The 13,508-nt window shown below is 40.9% G+C and overlaps 1 protein-coding gene across 1 annotated transcript in view; it reads right to left on the reverse strand.

Annotated features, from left to right (window-relative positions):
* LRRC1 (leucine rich repeat containing 1) overlaps positions 1 to 13,508 on the reverse strand; it is a 113,836-nt gene that overhangs the window by 45,479 nt on the left and 54,849 nt on the right. Inside the window, exons 5-6 of the mRNA XM_087718953.1 lie at positions 9,919 to 9,975; positions 8,200 to 8,263 (exon numbers count right to left, since the gene is read on the reverse strand). Coding sequence (XP_087575079.1) covers positions 8,200 to 8,263; positions 9,919 to 9,975 — 121 coding nt within the window. The remainder of the gene's footprint in view (positions 1 to 8,199; positions 8,264 to 9,918; positions 9,976 to 13,508) is intronic.

Raw genomic sequence — 13,508 nt, forward strand, 5'->3', positions numbered from 1 at the left:
ATAAGTTTAACTGCTATTGCTATTGCTATTGCTTTGGAATACTGAATGACACTCCTGACTGTTAGCCTAATTAATCCGAGGTAATCAATTGTACAAATCCTTCCAGGCTGCTGGCAGTTCTAAACTTCACGGAGGTGAAAGGATGCTGCAGCGCAACCTATTATAGCAATAGCAATAGCAGTTAGACTTATATACCGCTTCATAGGGCTTTCAGCCGCTGTCTAAGTGGTTTACAGAGTCAGCATATTGCCCCCACAGTCTGGGTCCTCATTTCACCCACCTCGGAAGGATGGAAGGCTGAGTCAACCTTTGAGCCGGTGAGATTAGAACCGCTGAACTGCAGATAACAGTCAGCTGAAGTGGCCTGCAGTACTGCACCCTAACCACTGCGCCACCTCGGCTCTATTATGGTTTCCTGACTTCTGTGTTGACTTCTGATAACTTTACAGCTGCTATGGCTTCGTCCAATCGGAAAAGTCCGCTATTTGCCATAACTACAATATACTTAGCCCAAACTATGAACAGAATCCTTGCCCTTTTTTTATCAAACAGCAAGATAATTTACGCAGGATGTTAAGGAAAGAGATTCTCTGCAAGGAAAGGGGAATCAAAACCTATTTGAAAGACCTAAAGGAGGCTGAGGAGCAGGGGTGGGTTTCAGGCGGTTCGCGGCGGTCCCTGCGAACCGGTTGGTCGGCGAACCCGGAAGTAAGTAACTTCCGGGAACGCCGAAGAATCCACCCGCCCGCCCGCATTTCTTACCTGGTTTTGACGAGTTCTGCACTTCCACGCATGTGCAGAACGCATACAGCGCCTGCGCGATCCTCCAGGAGCAGCTGGAGCATCGCACAGGCGCTAGTACGCATGCGTGCACCGCGCGCGTGCACGAGGACACCGCCGGCCCCGTTCCAACCGAACCGGTTGGAACGGAGCGAGAAACCCACCCCTGCTGAGGAGGCACCTCTTCCCAGTAATAAAGAAGCAGCAATGGAGGAAGATAGCACCGTCCACTGTCCACAGACATGATATGGACACAATTAATGAAACAACTTTAAAAAGAACTGGAGACAGAACGGGATAAACAGACGGTGGAAGTTAACTAAAGACGTAGCAGATATATATCTGAGCCAATGGATAAACAATTTATGGAAATGTCAGAGCAAGTGGCAGATTAGTTTTAAGTAATCAACAAAGCTTATGATATGGCTTCAAGGAATAATCTAGAGATAAACAAGGCTTAAAAGAATATTTCTGAAGGAGAGGCTGAGTTAGCAGATTTACAGGATGGTTAACAGGAGACATTATTTAAGGATGAAAGGAGTGTCAAAGAAAAGTGGAACAACGCTTTTGGCTGCTTATCTTGTTTAGAAAATTAACGACCTGAGCTCTGACTTGAACCTAAGGGATAAAGCTATTGAATGTGCTCGTTGGGTTTATTCTCTTAGGAACACACAAAAACTTGGAGACATTTTGGTCATATTTGTAAATTCAACGTAGAAGATAAAATTATAAGAAAATCAAGTGATCTGGAGATGACAATGAGAAAACATCCTTCTTCCAAGACATCAGTGAAGAAAGGAATTTAAACTACTGATAGAAAAAAAGTATGCAGGACAAGTTTCATTTACAAGTTGGGAATTTCCTTTTAAGTTACGTAATTATTTTCAAGTCATAAAGAAGAAAAGTTATTTATTTTCTACTGATGATGCTATAATCATGCGGAGAATTATACACATGGAAAAACAATTAAAATACTACCTTTGAAATCTTAAAAAAAAATATTTTTACAGATTTGGTTAGAACAAAATATCTGCTTAACTGAAGAAACACCTATTTTCTTTCATTTTCTCATATTTTGAAAGCACATCCCTCTCATAGAGTTTTTTGGGGGGTAGGGTGGGGAAGTGGTTTTGGGTCTCCCATGCTGGCCCCTTCAAATGCTTTAACTGAATATGATATTCTATATTGATTGATCGTGCAAATTATAAAGATTATATGTAAACACTGTTGACTTAAGAAATCCATCATAACTTTCACATTAACTATAGCTAATTCTCTTCCTGACTATGAACTGTTCTCAGATTCACAGACAGACAAAGCCTTCAGCACAAGATTACGCTTAGATTGTACATATCTGCAGAGGAACATAATATTTTCTCTATACAATTTTAAATAAAATCAAATCCATGCACACAAACATGCACGTACACTTTTAAAAAGACAAGAATTATGGCTAGATATAACCAGTTTTAATTTTTAAAAAGTTCCATTGTTGGATTTTTTTTAAAAAAAATGTTTTGCTAGAGTCTCTTGAAAATTATGGTTATACTTTTCCTGGAACCTAAGAAAAATATACTTGTTTTTATTTCAAATGTTTGAAGGACCCAGAATGATTTGGGAAACTGCAGATGTGGAGAAAGAATTGGGTATCATTTTTTTTTCATCTTCAGTTATTTTAATTTTCAAATCTACAGAGTAAATTGAACAACTATTATTAGGAACCTAACCTCAGAGTATATTTCGTTCCCAGGTACATTTTGTGGATATTAAGTAACAGCCTCTATTCTTTTTCATTCTTTTGCAGGTTGATTTCCAGTGGTACAGTGGTGGGAGGGAATGAGAAAGCTGAATATTTCTTGCTTAGATTTTTTTTTAAAAAAATTAATCTCTTCCTTGGGCGTTTCCTTTTTAAAATGTTAATTTATAAGGGGTTTATTTATAGCGCTACTCATTAAACAGCTTGAAACCCTGCCTTGGAGGATAGGCAAGATACATAGCAATATTAGTTGCCTGTACACATTGAATTGTAAATTGTTAGTTTTTTTTTTTTTAAGACAATAGCAATAGCAATAGCAGTAGACTTATATACCGCTTCATAGGGCTTTCAGCCCTCTCTAAGCGGTTTACAGAGAGTCAGCATATTGCCCCCAACAATCTGGGTCCTCATTTTACCCACCTCGGAAGGATGGAAGGCTGAGTCAACCCTGAGCCGGTGGGATTTGAACCGCTGAACTGCTGATCTAGCAGTAGCCTGCAGTGCTGCATTTAACCACTGCGCCACCTTGACAGTCTAACCTGTACTGTGTTGTGCCAAGGTTAGGTTAAAAATCTAAGCCAATGGCAGCATTATCTCAGGCTATATGGCACCAAACTATATAGCAATAAGAATTTAAAGAGAAATCATTTAAAAGATAAAGTCTCATTTAAGTCAAACGTGACTCTTGGTGACTTGGTTAATATGGCTATATAATTTTCTTGGCAGCAATGCAGAAGCAGTTTACCCCTGCATTCTTCCAGGATGTTTTCTTACTTCCTGGTCTAGTCTATAACTCTGATAATACCCCAGAGGCTCTTTCAAATATTAACCACGCCTGACCCTGTTTAGTATCCGTAAATATTTGCGAGAGGGATTTTTCTTGTACATACTTCCTTTTCTCTTACCACCGAAGATAACAAGGAGTAAAAACAAGTGGTTTAAAGTTGATTTTAAAATGAAGTATCGCATATGGCAATACCCAGCAACCTTGGCTGTTCTAGACTAGAAAGCTAAAAAAAAATATCAAATCAATAAAACTTCCATAACATTGTGTCCCCCCCCCCTCAAAAAAAAAAAGAAAAACCCTTAACAACCCTATATGGTTACTTCTATATATAACTGTGACCAAGAACAAGTCAAAGAAACTTTTTGCAACTGCTCATAAACAGGAAAAGTGGAAATACAGTGTTGGACAACAAAAACTCAATAAATATGAGCATTTTCAAAAGTGTAACAGTAGTCCTCAACTTACAACCAATAGTTTAGTGACTGTTTGAAGTTACAACAGCACTGAAAAAAAGTGACTTGGACTGTTTTTATCACTTACGATCGCTGTAGCATCCCCATAGTCTTGTGATCAAAATCTGGACACTTGGCAGCTGGCCCATATTTATGACGGTTTACTGCTTACTGTTTATTAAATTTATAGGCCGCCCAATCCCGAAGGACTCCGGGCGGCTTAAAGAAACAAACAATTAAAAAAAGATTAAAAAAACAAATAAAACACAACAAATTTAAAAGAGACACAACATGCCCCCAATCTAAGCGGGGCTGGACCTCAATCCCGAGGTCAACAGCCCCAGGCCTGCCGGAATAGCCAGGTTTTGATAGCTTTTCGGAAGGCCATGAGAGTGGGTAGGGTCCGGATCTCTGGGGGTAGCTCATTCCATAGGGCCAGAGCGGCAACAGAGAAGGCCCTACTCCGAGGCGCCGCCAGCCGACATTGTCCAGCTGATGGCACCTGCAGAAGACCCATCCTGTGCGATCTTATCGGTCTTAGGGAGGTGTGCGGCAGAAGACGGTCTCGTAGATATCCGGGTCCTAAGCCATGTAGGGCTTTAAAGGTGATAACCAGCACCTTGAATCGTGCTCGGAGACCAATGGGAAGCCAGTGCAGCTCACGGAGGATAGGTGTAGTATGGGTGTACCTTGGTACACCCAATATCGCTCGCGCGGCTGCATTCTGGACTAATTGTAGTCTCCGAACACTTTTCAGGGGCAGCCCCATGTAGAGTGTGGCTGCAGTGTCCTGGGCTCAATGGGGAAGCCAGATTCACTTAACAACTATGTTACTAACTTAACAGTGTTAAGTGATTCACTTAACAGTGATTCGCTTAAAATCTCTGTCAAGAAAGATAATAAAATGGGGTAAAACTCATTTAACAACTGTGTCACTTAGCAACAGAAATTTTGGACTCAATTGTGGTCGTAAGTTGAGGACTATCTGCAGTGAGTTGGTCTTCCAGTGTTCAATTTAACAAACCAGCAACAATGACCTTTCCTTCAACTCCCCTAATTTTGTTGGCGAAATAAGCAAAACCTCTTTTATTGTGCAATTGCAGAACAAGAACTCACCAGCGCTAACAAGTTACTAGAATTGTTTCAGTGTGAACTGAAATGACAATGGAAGCATACATGGGTATAGGAATGCAGCCTGTTGCAAATCACATTATAAGCACGGAGAACTTTTTTTTTTCATTCACAACACTAGTGTAAATTACTAGTGCGGAGAAGCATCTCACTACTATCCCTGCTGAACATGGGAATGTATTGGTTGGACAAGAGCAAAGGGATGACTTCATAAAGAAGAAACCGTGACCTGTCAAAACCGCGCTCGACTAAACCGCGCCCGATTAAACCACGTCGCTGACGTCATCAACAGGGCGACAACAGCCAGCGCGGAGAAAGAAGGGCACTTTAAATAGCGCTTTGAAAGCAAGCCGATTCAACTTAAGGTAAGGGTTAGGTTTAGGGTTAGCTTTAGGGTTAGGTTAAGGGTTAGGGTTAGGTTTAGGATTAGGATTAGGATTAGGTTTAGGGTTAGGTTTAGGGTTAGGTTTAGGGTTAGGTTTAGGGTTAGGTTTAGGGTTAGGTTTAGAGTTAGGTTTAGGGTTAGGTTTAGGGTTAGGTTAAGGGTTAGGGTTAGGGTTAGGGTTAGGGTTAGGGTTAGGGTTAGGGTTAGGTTAAGGGTTAGGGTTAGGGTTAGGTTAAGGGTTAGGTTAAGGGTTAGGTTAAGGGTTAGGTTTAGGGTTAGGTTTAGGATTAGGTTTAGGGGGGTTAGGTTTAGGTTTAGGGGTTAATTTTAGGTTTAGGATTTACAGCGTGCTTCTGTCTCCACGCTGTTGTTGCCCTGTTGATGACATCAGCGGCGCGGTTTAGTCGAGCGCGGTTTTGTGGGTGAACCGGAAGAAACTACATAAAAAGCATTCACAAGGACGGTTATTTTAATAAAATACATTATTTCTCTAGAGTTTCTATATGCGGGTCAATTACACTGTATCTGTATAACAAAACTTTCAAAAACGTATAGGCAATGTTAATTGCACATTCTTTCAAATTGGGTTTAACTTTTTTTTTCTCTTTTCCAAACAAAATATAGAATCACACGTATAAGGGGGGGAAAATGCATTAAGAAATTTCAGAAAAATTGCTCCAGAGCAGTGGTGAAATTCACATTTTTTTACTACCAGTTCTGTGGGCGTGGCTTAGTGGGTGTGGCAGGGGAAGGTTACTGCAAAATCCCCATTTCTTCGCCACTCCTGGGGGGAAAGATATTGCAAAATCTCCATTCCAGCCCCACTATGGGGCCAGCCAGAAGTGGTATTTGCTGGTTCTCCAAACTACTCAAAATTTCCACTACCGGTTCTCCAGAACCTGTCAGAACCTGCTGAATTTCACCCCTGCTCCGCAGTATAATTTTAAAACAACACATGCAACTCGATGCATGCTTTCAGATGTCAGCCAGAAGAGGGAGGAGAGGGAAGGGAAGCTTTCTTCTCAATTTAGGAAAGAAGTCTGGTGACATTCCTTGCTTCGGAGAGAGGCAGAATGCAAATGTCTTTCCAAAAAGAAGGGATGGCTCTTTGGAAGCCCTGTTCTGCCTTAATCATAAAAGCTGCTGACTCATGGCCTAGTGAATCAGAGTTTTTACCCAGGCCAAATAACAGCAGAAAGAACTACACCTTTGTGATCCAGGTGGTTTCAAGGAAGTCTTCCCTCTCCTGCCTCAAGTCCGTCTGGAACGAGCTCCCCGTGGAGATTCGCACCCTCACCACCCTCCAGGCCTTCCGCAAAGCCCTTAAAACCTGGCTGTTCCGACAGGCCTGGGGCTAATGAGCTTTTGTCCCCCCTCGAATGGTATGGTTGTTGTGCGCTTTTAAATTGTGTATTGTTCTGTTCGTCTTTTTTATTCCTTATTTGTACCCCCCACCCTTGACTTGGATTGTGAGCCGCCCTGAGTCCCCATGGGGAAAAGGGCGGCATAGAAATATAATAAATTCAATTCAATTCAATTCAAGTGATTCCTTATTTATCTTCGTGGGAAGTGAAGTCAGCTCTCCATCCAGCTCTTTCAGCAAAGTAACCCCAAATCAAATATTTGGCACGTTTAAATATATAGCACGTTTTTTCCCATCTCTTAACTCAAAAGCAAGCACCCCAAATGAGATCAAGTGGGAACATGAGATTTAATCCTTCCCTTTGACATATGATGGACATCGGACATGTCCCGTGGGTCAATAGAAGTCATTTTTTTCTACCATGGGCATTAATGGAACTTTTAAAAAAAATTAATTATCTCTGAGTCGATACAAGGGGAAGACACAATTGCATTGATGGCTTGAAGGAATAATCCCTGTATGTTCATGTTGCAATCCCAATCTAGGTCAAAATCCTCAGGCTTTCCTGGAGAAAAATAAGGGAGAGAGATCCATGGAATTGGCAGAAATGCCAAAAACTGACAAATTGGTGAAAGACAAAAGCCTGTGTGGTTTTATTTAGAGCCGAGGTGGCACAGTGGTTAGGGTGCAGTACTGCAGGCCACTTCAGCTGACTGTTATCTGCAGTTCAGCGGTTCAAATCTCACCGGCTCAAGGTTGACTCAGCCTTCCATCCTTCCGAGTTGGGTAAAATGAGGACCCGGATTGTTGTTGGGGGCAATATGCTGACTCTGTAAACCGCTTACAGAGGGCTGAAGGCCCTATGAAGCGGTATATAAGTCTAACTGCTAACTGCTACTGGTATTGCTATTTCCATTTATAGGCCACTTTTGGACTTCTTTCTTGACAAAGGTAAAAAATAAAGTTTGGATTTTAGGATTCGATTACTAGATTTGTTATTATGAAAATGTCATATTTTTATGTTCATATTGTTAGACATATTTCCTGTATCTTTTATGCTTTTTTATGCTTATGTTTAAATTCAGAGTAAGAGATTTTTTCATTGAATAATGTTAATGTTATCTTGATTGTTTAATCTGTATATTTTTGTGGCTTTGGTTTAATTTCAGTTAAGAGCTTAGTGTGCTAAAGAAAGTCATCCCCCTTTTCATTCTTCACCTTTTCCCCTCTTCTATCCTCTCCTTCCTAGTTTTTCTTCTTGTTATTCTGTATATCTTTTTGAGAGTTAAATACATTTTAAAAAGCAACAAAATCCTCAGCCTTTCCTTTTGAATTTAAAGAAAAACAATCACAAAAATAAACACACAGAAAACTGCATGCTGTAACTTAACATGGTTAAGGTAGCCAAGAAACAGATAATTTTGAAGAACTGTTAGAAAAAACAAATTACACATAATCAAGTCAACTCTGCAGCCTATTTTTGATATCTTACAACTGAGAGTTCAGGTAGTTGTGTACTGAATTTTCAAAATGTGCAGTGCTTACCAAATTATAAAGTTCATTATTTCCTAAATCTAGTTCTTCTAGTCTCTGCAGCTGGGCAACTGACCTGAAAAATCAGGAACAATATAATTTTAAAATATCATAAACACAAAGTTTAGCATTGTAATTAGATTAGGACATTCTTAATATGATTTATATACTATTAAAACACTCTGTCAACTCTGGGACATTATCCCAGAATTGGGATATCCCAGAATTGGGATAATGTCAGCGTTCCAAGTATCATGTAGAATTAAATCAGAGTCCAAGGCAAAACGATCCTTAAAGTTCCAATTTAATAAATCAGACATCTTAGCACATCTGTGAAAAATCCCAATTCTGGAAATGACATCAGAATCCCACCCAGTTAAAAGTTCATGGTCTTGTCCCCGCACCCACAATCCATCACATGGTCCAATCTTCTTCTTCCATGCTGGCATTCACACCCAGATGCTTCCGGTCAGGTGCAAAGGTTTGGGAGACAAAAGATGACCTTGAGCTTCTAGAAAGGAATTTTTTATTTTGAAAACAACACATTCTACCCCTTGCTATTCTCCCCCCCCCTTAATGAGCGTGTGGCAGGCCAAAGATTCTTAAAGGAACCGCTGCAGGCCTGACACACTCATGTCCATAACCTTTAATTGGGAGAAATGGTGCCTCGTAGGGCAAAACCTCTTGAACCAAGGTACTTCAATCAAATGGGCTAACTTACAGAAAGTGTCCAAAATCTAGGCCCCATGACTGACTCTCATGGAACTGACATTCAGGAAATTTGATAAAACATATTATGACATAACATTATCCTAAAGTATTTTATGACATAACCGAAACGTCAAAAATTATTTCCTGTGATCAACTCCTGATGCATGACTGTGCTTATACAGATCAATGTATTTTCAAGGCAGATACATCTCTGAATATCTCTCTGAATTTCCAAGGGCTTTTCAAATGCATTAGAAGCTCTGCTATTGTTGAAGCTATTGAGGAATCTGGTAAGGAAAGAATGACCCAAGAGGACATGGGTTGTCTAGATTTTCCCAGCATTACATCAATGAGTGTTAATAAAGACATTGATTGATTGATTGATTGATTTTGTGTCATCAAGTCATTTTTGACTACTAACAAACCACACAAATTTTCTCCATGATGAAATAAAGGCATTACTCTTCAGTAATATCCACTTCCTGCTGGAAAATTTATTCTATTCTTTAATTCCATTTCCATATTCAGGGAATATGGAAATGGAATTACTTGAGAGACCACCTGCTGCCAATCACCTCCACTAGACCGATTAGATCCCACAGACTAGGCCTCCTCCGAATTCCATCCACCAGCCAGTGTCGACTGGCGACTACCCGGAGGAGAGCCTTCTCTGTGGCTGCTCCGACCCTCTGGAACGAACTCCCCGTGGAGATTCGAACCCTCACCACCCTCCAGGCCTTCCGCAAAGCCCTTAAAACCTGGCTGGCCTGGGGCTAAAGAGTTTTTGCCCCCCTTCTCGAATGGTATGGTTGTTGCGTGTTTTTAAATTTTGTATTGTTATGTCTCGTCTTTTTATCCCCCTGTCTGTACCCCTTCCCTGATTGAATTGTGAGCCGCCCTGAGTCCCCTTTGAAGAAAAGGGCGGCATATAAATGTAATAAATCCAATCCAATCCAATCCAACAAAAGATTCTCAATTCATGCTGTCCACGCATTCAAAACAAACAGAGAAAATACTTACTCAGGTAAATACGTTAATAGATTCTCCCTTAATTCCAGTGACGCCAGATTATAGAGGCTAGAGACACAGAATAAATATGGTTAATCTTTTGTGACATTAAAAAAAAATGCTACAAACGAAAACAAAAAGTAGGCGTTGCAAATAGAACGTCCCAGGCATTTCCTTAAAGTCTAAGTAAGCCGGTAGATATATTACCTAAGCTGGTTTTTGCATAAGTTGAAATCTACACCAAGCAATATTTCTGACTAGGTCAGACAAGCAGCAGGGAGCAGAACTGGTGGGAACAAGATGTTCAGAGATACCACCAGACTTTTTAGATGGTAGAAGATGGTTTCCCCTACCCTATGGGTTAGATCAGATCAACAAGCTCTACACGGGCCTAAAACTACTTTTATTAACATTGGCAGTAGTTAACAGAATCTTGCAAGTATGACTGGGCTTCCTTTCTTTATTCTTTTAAATTAATGTAAATTGGAGGGAGGGGGTGCCTGTTTAAGACATTTTCATATTTCTCTCTTCTCATTTGGGCTTAAGCAATGTTCATCTACTTGCTGCTTTGATAGCAGATCGTCCTTCTTCCCATCAATGTCATTCTCTTTACCCTCTACCAATGGTGGGTTTCAAAAAATTTTGGAACCTACTCTGTGGGTGTGGCCTCCTTTGTGGGAGTGGCTTGCCGGCCATGTGACCTCGTGGGAGTAGCTTGCCGGCCATGTGTTCTCTCTCTCTCTCTCTCTCTCTCTCTCTCTCTCTCTCTCTCTCTCTCTCTCTTTCCTTCCTTTTGTCTCTCTTTCCCTTTTTTCTTTTTTTTCTTTCATCTCTCTCTCACTCTTTTTCTTTTTTTCTTTCTTTCTTCCTTTCTTTCTCTTTCTCTCTCTCTCTGTGTCTGTCTGTCTGTCTGTCTGTCTCTGTGTGTGTGTGTGTGTGTGTGTGTGTGTGTCTGTGTGTGGCAGTGGTGGGTTTCAAAAAATTTTGGAACCTCTTCTGTAGGTGTGGCCTGCTTTCCGGGTCCACTGGTGGAACCTCTTCTAACCGGTTCAGTAGATTTGACGAACCGGTTCTACCGAACAGGTGCGAACTGGTAGGAACCCACCTCTGCCCTCTACAGATCACGAGTGGGGCAGTGCCACTAGGCATCCCTCCAAGTGCCTTACCTGTCATGAAGGAGGCCAAATCACTACACTCCTTGTAAGTGCACCATTTTCTTTATTCAATAGCAATAGCAGTTAGACTTATATACCGCTCCATAGGGCTTTCAGCCTTCTCTAAGCAGTTTACAGAGTCAGCATATCGCCCCCACAGTCTGGGTCCTCATTTCTGAATGGACAGTAATTTTATTTATTGGCTTGATCGTTAAGATTTAAGGGATTAGCCATAGAAGGATCAATTAAAAGGATCCTATTCATAGCATTTCATAATGAAGTTCTCACTGTAAATGACCTTATACGGGCTAAGTTTTTCATTGTCGCCTCTTCATAATACAGTAAAAGTCTATATCACCATAGTAACATTTTCCCTCTCTGAGCTTTATTTAGGACTAAATGGAGCACAAAGAATTGGATATTTTCCCCAATGCTATAATCTGTTTTAATCCTTCAATTTCAAAATAAAAATAGCAATATATCCGCATTTTCTAAAACATAGCTGCCTTTGCCTTGGTAATGGATTCTAGGGGGGAAAAATGCCACAGTAATCATTTGTAAAAAGCTCCAGAGAATTTAACAGAACGGCCATATGCTAGAACCACATTTGTCAGGTGACAACATTTTGCCTTACTTGGCAGATGTGTAAACACAGGGGTGGGAATGATAGTATTGTAGTTCGTGAAGTATAAAAGAAAAGAAAATTGAGTTTATCTGTCACAGTGCACGTCTTTGAGCTATTGGCTAAGTATTAGCAAACGTATTAGTTTCTTAATGTGCAAACTTGAATTCTAAACTTTTAACACAGTAATTGCAACTTGCTAATAAAATCTAACTTAGCCATTTTGGCTTAATAGCAATAGCAATAGCAGTTAGACTTATATACCACTTCATAGGGCTTTCAGCCCTCTCTAAGCGATTTACAGAGTCAGCATATCGCCCCCCACAGTCTGAGTCCTCATTTCACCCACCTCGGAAGGATGGAAGGCTGAGTCAACCTTGAGCCGGTGAGATTTGAACCACTGAACTGCAGATAGCAGTCAGCTGAAGTGGCCTGCAGTACTTAAGGATAACCCCTAGATATGAACCAGGCTGCAAATTACTAAAAATGTCAGAAGGTATTCTCCACCCCGTCGAGATCCGGACCCTTACCACCCTTCCGGCTTTCCGCAAAGCTACTAAGACCTGGTTGTTCCGGCAGGCCTCGGGCTGTTGAATCTTCCAGCCCCATCCGAGGTATGAATGTTGCCTTTTTTAAAATTGTTCGTCTTTTTACTTTTATTTTGTACCCCCCCCCCATTCCCCCCAGATGGTTAGCCGCCCTGAGTCTCTCGGGAATAGGGCGGCATACAAATTAAATAAACCTTAACCTTAACCTTCCTTGAACCAAGAAATCGCTGAAGCTGTGCAATGATTTTAAGAATCGCTAAACGCTATACAACACATTTTCCTGTATTCCTGGAGGTTCCTCAAAGCTTGAGAAAGCGCAGTGCCATCCACCATTCCATTAATAGGTAGCCCATTTGTAAATAAGGGGTTCCAATAAATACACTTTTGAGTTAAATACTGGGTTAGGAACAGAACTTCTTCTTAATCTAGAAATTGCTAGACTGCTTTCTGCATTATTACCAAACTGAAGGATGGTATTATTATTATTATTATTTATTTGTCTTGTATGCCGCCCACTCCCGAAGGACTCCGGGCGGCTCACAATAGACAAGGGAAGGGGGAAGATTAGACAAAGACAACACTTTAAAAACAAAACCACAACATTCACAATTTCCGTGGGGCTGGATGTTTCACAGGCGGTAGGTGACATTTTGCCCTGCTCCAGACCAGCACCACTCTTCTTTAATAGTTGTATAAGGAATACTCTTTTCTCAATTATCTGGGTTAGTGTGCAATATTCTTAAGCAGATCCACCTTGCTCACCAAGTAAAATAATTCACAGGATTCTGGCTATGAATTTCCTTTTCTTATAGAACCTCCCAGTATTTTGATATACAGTACGAGATCTCAATCTTAATCAGTACAACTACAAGTTTTCCTCAACGTACCACCATAATTGAGCTCAAAATTTATGTTGCTAAAAAAAAGACATTAGTTAAATGTGTTTTGCCCCGTTTTAAGACCTTTTTGGCCACATCACTGCAGGTGTTAAATTGGTAACATGGTTGTTAGGTGAATCTGGTTTCCCCACAGTTGACTTTGCCGAGGTGGCGCAGTGGTTAGGGTGCAGTACTGCAGGCCACTTCAGCTGACTGTTATCTGCAGTTCAGCGGTTCAAATCTCACCGGCTCAAGGTTGACTCAGCCTTCCATCCTTCCGAGGTGGGTGAAATGAGGACCCAGACTGTGGGGGCGATATGCTGACTCTGTAAACATCTTAGAGAGAGCTGTAAAGCACTTTGGAGCAGTATATAAGTCTAACTGCTATTGCTATTGTCAG

The sequence above is a fragment of the Thamnophis sirtalis genome, unplaced genomic scaffold (assembly GCF_051295495.1).
Source record: "Thamnophis sirtalis isolate CommonGarterSnake01/CBP01778 unplaced genomic scaffold, rThaSir2_p1.2 scaffold_6, whole genome shotgun sequence".
Classification (NCBI taxonomy): Eukaryota; Metazoa; Chordata; class Lepidosauria; order Squamata; family Natricidae; genus Thamnophis; species Thamnophis sirtalis.